Below are 8,404 nucleotides of genomic sequence, written 5' to 3' on the forward strand. Positions count from 1 at the left end.
GGGTGATAGCCCATCCTGTTAGTCAAGTTTCCCACAGATCAAAATGAAGATGAACTTTCATGGGATGATGTGGTTTAGATGAATTAATCATTTTATGTAATTCCTCATTAGGTTTAATTTGGGGGAGTTATTGATTTAAATAATTTTGGAAAGTTAGAGTAGTTGATAGAAAGTTTAAAGGTAGAATCAAGAATAGAATGTGCTCTTTTCTCTTTATAAGTTAGAGAATGGAGTACAGTGAGCATTCACACGTTACAAGTACATATCTGTAGTAGCAAGAAAAAAACAGGCTTGCAGCAAGTTAATGGTCAATTAAAAAACCCATTCAAGGTTGAGCCTGAGTTTCTTGATCATGTGTTCTACGGACATATTAACAGGTTTTTGGTGTACATCATGAAAAGAAAGATTATGAAGAAGGAGTAAATAATTCTGAGTATAAGAGTGAAATCTAAAAGAATTGTGTTATTGTTTAAATTCATAGGACTTTTGCCCCTATGAGTATGCAAGTACAAACTAAATAGAGATGTTATACTGTTTGAAAAAATTGACCCTTGTCATGTTTTATCCTCAGAAACATAATCTTGTGTTACTGAATTGCCCAGGACCAACCTCAGTTGTTTCCAGGGTCTTGAGACTGGATGGATTGGATGAGCACTAAATGAAGAGTCTCAGGCAAGGATGCAGTGCAAACAGATAGGTGACTCATTGTTCTGAAGCTGTGCTCAGAGACAGCTTTCAGGTTCTCTCTCTGAGTTCACCTCAGTCTTTTATTGGTTACACGCTTCCTTGTTATACAATTATACATAAGCAAAAACCTTTTCATTATTTTCCTCAAACCCATTATTTTTCCTGCAAAACCTTACGTACCTATATCACCAGAAAGCACAAAGCACACATAAAGTTACAGTTCAGGGTCTGCAAAAGCAAGTTACACATTCACTTTTAACTCTCAAAAAACCTTCACACCACAGGTCATCTGGGCACAAACTTGCAGTTACAGGATTAGCATGAGAACAGAAAGGTGCTAAACAGGTCAGGATAATGTTAGTATTTTTAGCTTGTCTAACTTGGCAGAATCTCTTCCTACAATTTACTGAACTCCGAACATCTATTTCTACAGTGTTTTTCAAATTATTTTCCATTTGCAATATTAATTTCTTTTACAGCTTCTTGCAGGGTTCCTTCACAACCTCAAATTCTATCTCTTAGAATGTATACCCTAGTTTCCTTAGGTAGGCGATGCCAGGACATCAAATTAGTATGTTCCAATCTTTTCAGGAAGGTCAGTTCACTAATCCAATGGCCTGCTTGTGGGCTACAAACACTTCTACCCACCCTTTTACGTTTTGTACTATACATATATCTTCCAATTTTCCCCAATATTTCTACATCTAACTTTCTATTATTAGAGATCTCTCATGGGGGCTCTCACCATTATTCCATTAACCAGAAGACCAGCTATTCCTTCCTCTATCTCGTTCATTGTGTTTTCTCTGGCCATTCCTGTTCTTAATGACCCAGGCCAAGTGTTCCTTTTCCTTGGGGAGGGGGGTCTTCATTTCTTTTAACTAATAAAACTTCAGGTTTCTCAAAAACATTTCCTGTTTCAAATATTTCATGGTACAACATTATCATCATGACTTGGCAAAAAATGTCTCATTGAACAATTAAGGCAGTCAATCTCCATAGAACCCCTTGTCGCATTATGCCTGAACTGACTGTTTGAATAGCCAGGGCTAGAACAGATTGTTCCTACTAGACATCAGTGCCATTTCCTTCTCTGGTAATGCCCCCAATTCTTTTCCCAGAAATTTTTTACCAGACTTGTATTTGAGGACAAATACAGTATAAAAAAATGCAATAAAAGTCAAGCATACAAGAAAGAGCAATGGCATCTGTATACTAGAAACCAGAGGTGCATGATTCAGATGGAAGGTGCTCCCACAGCTGAAACTGTTGTGCAGCCATATTCACAACCATGTTGCACCTGACACTGAATCCTTTATTCATAGATTCTTTTCAGTATCAGTTCTTTAAGGTCCTCAAAGACCACTGTGATATGCAAAGGCTTTAAAGATTAATTATACTCTAAAGGTTTACTCTTGTATAAAGATACCATCAAGTGCAAAATGTTACCATCCTGAGTACATTTATGGGTTCCTTTGCAGTATGACTTTTTCTCATGATTTTTAAGACTACTGCAACACACAAAGGATTTACCACATTGCATATTCATAGGATTTCTCTCCAGTAAGTGTTCTTCTATGTATATAACTGTGTTGTAAGACACCTTTATCATGTTGATTACAATTTGAAGTTTCACTACAATGCTGTTATTCTTTTAAGTATTCAAAAATACCTGTGATAAGCAACTGTTGGAAACAAGTAAAAGAAACTTGTCCTAAGCATTGTTTTTTTTTTCTTATCAGCCTCCATTTAATCATATGGCACACCTAAGTTCAAGTTCCCTGGCCCTGCAGTAGCTGGGGACTTCCCAATAGCAGGACAGCTTCTATTATTCATCTTTGTTTATGAAAACATACTGACTGTCCCTAACCATGGCTTTTGTTACTCATCTTTTGTTACTCAAAACATAATGCCTGTTCCTAACTACAAAAGAATATGTGAATATGATTAATTAAACTGTATCAGTTGACACAGATCAGCTAGATATGGAAAGCCCTTATCCCTAAATCCTGATTGGTGAAAAAAATGGAGCTGTAACTTGGCACAGATATTTCTAGTTTTTGAACTTAAAAGCTCTATACCATTCTTGCTCTGGGTGGGGAAGTGGTTAGGCAGCATGTCACAGTTCAGTTTCCAAGTGTGTTCCATATCCCTGATCCATCAGTAGCAGCTTGATTACAATAAGTTCTTGTCATTTGCATTACCTGAGTTTGAGGGGTTTTTTTTTGGATCTCAGAAGACCCCATAACACAAAGGCTTTACCACGTTGCTTACACTCACAGAATTTCTCTCCAATATGAATATTTTCCTGATAATGAAGACTATTGAAATATGCAAAGGCTTCTCCATATTAAATATATTCATAAGGTTTCTCTCTGGTATGCGTTATTTCACAATGCTGACGACTATGAAATGTGAAAAGACTTCAGCACGTTAAATACATTCATAGGGTTTCTCTCCAGTATGGACTTCTACATGCCGATGAAGACGATAGAAATGTGCAAAGGTGTCACCATATTAAACACACTCACAGGGTTTCCCTACAGTATGGTTTCTTTCATGCCTTTGAAGATGTCTGACATGCAAAGGTTGAACCACCTTGATTTCATTCATAGGGTTTCTCTGCAGTATGTGTTCTTTTATGTATTCAAAGATGACCATGATATCCAAAGGTTTAACCACATTATTACTAATAGGGTTTCTCTACAGTATGTTCTCCTTTATGTATTTCGAGATTACTGTTTTGTGAAAAGCCTTTACCATATTGGTTACACTGTAAGTATTTCTCTCCAGCATGTGAGTCTTTACAATATTGACTATATTCATCAGGTTTCTGTCCTGTATGAATTCTTTCATGCCTTTGAAGAGAACTGTGACGTCCAAAGGCTTTACCACATTGATTACATTCATAAGGTTTCTCTCCTGTATGAATTCTTTCATGCCTTTGAAGAGAACTGTAGCGTCCAAAGGCTTTTCCACATTGATTACACTTATAGGGTTTCTCTCCAGTGTGTGTTCTTTTATGTACTTGGAGACTATTGTGACATGCAAAGGCTTTACCACATTGGTTACACTCATAGAGTTTCTCTACAGTATATCTTCTTTTATGATATAGGAGACCACTTTGATATGCAAAAGCTTTACCACATTGCTTACATTCATAGGGTTTCTCTCCAGTATGTATTCTTTTATGTATTAAGAGATGACTGTTTCGTGCAAAGGCTTTACCACATTGGTTACATTCAAAAGGTTTCTCTCCAATATGTGTTCTTTTATGTATTTGAAGATGACTGTGATGTACAAATGTTTTACCACATTGATTACAATCATAGCTTTTTTCTCCTGTATGAATTCTTTCATGCCTCTGAAGATGACTGTGGCGTCCAAAGGCTTTACCGCATCGATTACATTCATATGGTTTCTCTCCTGTATGACTTCTTTCATGCCTTTGAAGGTAACTGTAATATGCAAAGGCTTTACCACATTGGTTACATTCATAGGGTTTTTCTACAATATCTGTTCTTTTATGTATTTGGAGACTACTGTGATGTGCAAAGGCTTCAAAATATTGGATACCTTCATGAGGTTTCTCTACAGAATGAATTCTTTCATGCCTTTGAGGATGACTCTGATATGCAAAGTCTTTATCATATTGAGTAAATTCAGAAAGTTTCTCTTCAGTATAACTTCTTTCATGCCTGCAAAGATAATTGGCATATGTGAAAACATTTCCACATTCAATGCACTGATGAATATTTTTATGTGTATGAATTACTTTTACAATTTGGTTTAATTATAAACAGGAAGCCAGTTGTAATGTATTACCACTCTATTGACATTTATGGGGTTCCCCTTCATTATGGGTTGTTTTGCATCTTTGAAGATACATGGGATGAGAAGAGCATGGATTACATGGGTCATATTTATAGCATCTTTTTTGCTATAAGAGGTTTTTCATACATTTGAAGAAAACTGAAAGAACTCAGAGCTCTACTACACTGATTGCATTCATAAGTTTTTCTATGGTGTGAGTCACACTACATTTGCAAAATGAACCAAGAAAAACAGAAGAATTCCATAGTCCTAGTACCCATAGCAATTTTCTGCAGTACAAGTTTGTGGATGTCACCAGTAAAGTTAGAAAACCAATTATTTGTAAATGTGTAGCGCATTTAGAAAGGCTACTCAAAGTGGGGAGATCTTTATTATCTTCTAATTGTGCTAGAAGAGGGAAAGGTTTGGTGCTTCTCTCAATATTCCTTATGTTCACATGGCTTGTATCCATTGTGACATATGACATCCCTATTAAAAGAATAACAAGTAAAAGGGTTTCACATAGGGAGGCTAGAGAGATGGCTCAGTGGTTAAGAGCACTGACTACTCTTCTAAAGGTCCTGAGTTCAATTCCTAGCAATCACATGGTGGCTCACACCATCTGCAATCTGATCTGACACCCCCTTCTGGTGTGTCTGAAGACAACTATAGTGTACTTATATACATAAAATAAATAAATAAATTATAAAAAAAAGGTTCCACATTGAATTCACACAGTTTGACCTTTTTCCTCATACAGCTGTAGTACAAGGATTACAGTTTCTCCACAATAGCATTCTTGACTTTCTAAACTACCCATCTCACTAAACTTAGCAACATTATTACAACAGTAACACCAGCTTTACTATGAACTATTTGCTTATTAGAAGGTTTTGGACATACACTTATCATCTATTCAATGTATATACCTTACAATGTTTAAGTGGTATGGGATTAAACACACTGGCAGTTGTACAGCATAACTCTATTGGGCTATGATTCAAATGGTGAGATCTGTTAAGGCATTATTTCCTTGTCTTTGTACTTACAAGAATGCCTGGCAAACACAAATTAAATTATACCTGGCATAGAAGTACATGGTTTTGTGAGAACTTAAAAATCATCTACAACTTAAAGCAGTGTTTTTTTTAATCCTGTTGCTTTTCTTTAAAACTTGCAGGACATACTAAAATTTCTTCAGAGGCATATTCTTATCAGCTTGCATATGAAAATTACCTTCCATTTCTTCTAGAATTTTGAAAATGTCCTTCAATATTATGGTCTTTCCAATAGTAGCCTGAAATATAGTACCAGAGAATGTATGTTATATTATTGGAAACTAGGCAAAATTTAAGTTACTATCTTCAGCGAACCTTAGAACCATGACTGATTTATTCACCTCATCCTTCCTCATTCTCAACTGAAATTATAAAGAATATCAAAACAAAGAAAGTCACCCCAGATTTTAAAAAGTGAAAGAAATGTATTACCTATAGCAGTAAGATTCCTATATGTCTCCAGCATCACGTCTTTGTAGAGACTCTTCTGAGAAGGATCCAGCAAAGCCCACTCTTCCTGAGTGAAGTTCACATGCACATCATCACAGGTCACAACATCCTAAAAGATCCCATACATATATACATGAGAAAGTATGACACTGATAACACTGTTAATGCATACTTCATTGACGATATATTTATATGATTCTGGTGCTTACACCAGAATGAAACAACCTCTACTTAATTCCTGACACAAATGCTCTAATGTAATCAAGGCATTTTAGAAGGAAACTGGATAATGAATGAGCTTCACCTCTGACATTTCTGCACCCTTGAGTAGGATGAAGCCTTCCACATGAAATGTCAATTAGCAGACATAAAAACACCCAAGTAAACAGTTCAACAGTGCTGAGCACACATCAGATAAATTGTATGAACAATTACTAGCTAAAAAATGATAAGCATGCTGGGTGTATTACTCATGCCTTTAATCCCAGCAGTCAGGAGGGAAAGACCCAGGTATATCTCATAGAGTTGGATGCCAGCCTTGTGCATGAAACGAGTTTGAAGACAGTAAGAAATACATATTAATACCCTAACTCCCCTGCAAAAATCAATCAATCAAGCAAACAAAAAAGAAAGAACTCAGCGGTATTTACTGAAGTTTCTACAAAGAACTATACATTCACTCCAGTTTTATATTCATCTTCTTTCTAGAAACCTCAAGTGCCACAGTTTAAACTATAACACTACTAAGACCTTACTAAAAATAAATGCATGTTTAAACAGTTACAAATGAAAATATTAGCAATATAAATGTTGATCAGAAAAACTAACAGGGCAGGAGAGATGGCTCACCAGAGCTATGGCTGGTCAAGCCAATAACTGTATCAGGGTTAGTTGCTAGCATTTACCTTGACACTCAAAACTATCCAATATACCACGGTGAGGAGCTCTTGAGGATCAGGCACACATGCATATAGGCAAAATACTCACATTCATTCAAGAAATTCAAAACAAACACAACAGGTAATAATAATGCCACACTCTAATAATCCAATGACTCACAAGGCCCAGGTAGTATGAATGCCATGACTCCAGAGAAAAATAATATACTGTCTACTCAATTTCAAAATTCAAGATGTGGATGAATATTAGCATAATAGCATATGCTTGCATGTACAAAAAACCTATATTCCAAGCCCATCAGCTAATAATATAAAAACAAAGCAAGTCAGGCATTTTGGACCACATCTAATCCCGGGACTCTGGAGTGAGAGTCAGATGGATCACTACATTCAAGGCCTGCCTGGTCTACATACCTACTTCAGGAAAGCCAGGGCTACACAGAGATACTTTGTCTTCAAAATCAAAAACAAAAACAACCAAATTAAAAACATTAAAAAATACCAGGCTTATAAAATGGCTTAGCATGAATAACAACTGTTTCTATTGTATCTTATGTGACTTACGGACAGAGCCATTAATGGTGAGTACATGACAGCATTAAAGGAAGCTGACTGATGAGTTTCAATCACAACACACTAGACACAAAACAGGAAATGTGTTGAGTATATAGACACACAAATATATCCAATAACTTATCTACAAAGGTCCTTCCTACAAAAACTCCCATATGCTCTTCAAAAAAGTCACAAAGGAGAGACAAATGTTCAAAGACATCATATCTAGGAGCTTTTTCTGATTCTATCAGGTATATGCATTGGCACAGAATACCCTTTGCCATTTCAATAGAGAGGAATGTGTAAGTTGGAACAAGGCAAGAAACTCAACAGGGCAAACACCAAATTCTGTAGGTGTGTCTCAGATACATGGGGCTTCCATTTCAAAGGGCCTAGATGATTCTATCTCTGCAACCTCTCATACATCTCTCGGTTTCAGTACGTCCATTCCCCATATGCACATCCCCATGGGAGATTCCTCACAGTTTATGAATATGGACATCTTGTGGTCTCAAAATGCAACTCAGGCTTCACCCTCACAGCTTCATGCAACTAACTCTCATAATATCCTCACTGGGGCTCATACTCTGCCAGACAACAATGGATGGAATAGTGCTGTACTGAAACCAGAATGGGAGAATCCATAACCATACATTTTGCATCCTTTTGATTCCAGAACCAACACAATATGGGTGAACCTGGGAAATCTGGCTCCTAATTTGGCTTCTATTAATTGAAGGAGTAGGCAAAGTGGGAGGAAGGAGTGTTAGGACACCTTCTTAGGCATCCAATCCAGAACAAGGGCTTTCTCTCTTTTTTTTCTTAATTATTTTTTATTAAGTATTTTCTTCATTTATATTTCAAATGTTATTCCCTTTCCTTGTTTCCCATCTGAAAACCCCTATCCCATCCCCTCTACCCCTGATTCTATGAAGGTGCCCA

The 8,404-nt window shown here is 36.5% G+C and overlaps 1 protein-coding gene across 1 annotated transcript in view; it reads right to left on the minus strand.

Annotated features, from left to right (window-relative positions):
- Positions 1–679: 679 nt before the first annotated feature.
- LOC116091114 (zinc finger protein 120) overlaps positions 680–8,404 on the minus strand; it is an 18,740-nt gene continuing 11,015 nt past the window's right edge. Inside the window, exons 2-4 of the mRNA XM_031372182.1 lie at positions 5,991–6,117; positions 5,737–5,797; positions 680–4,385 (exon numbers count right to left, since the gene is read on the minus strand). Coding sequence (XP_031228042.1) covers positions 3,377–4,385; positions 5,737–5,797; positions 5,991–6,117 — 1,197 coding nt within the window. The 3' untranslated portion in view covers positions 680–3,376. The remainder of the gene's footprint in view (positions 4,386–5,736; positions 5,798–5,990; positions 6,118–8,404) is intronic.

Source organism: Mastomys coucha, unplaced genomic scaffold, assembly GCF_008632895.1.
Source record: "Mastomys coucha isolate ucsf_1 unplaced genomic scaffold, UCSF_Mcou_1 pScaffold15, whole genome shotgun sequence".
NCBI lineage: Eukaryota > Metazoa > Chordata > Mammalia > Rodentia > Muridae > Mastomys > Mastomys coucha.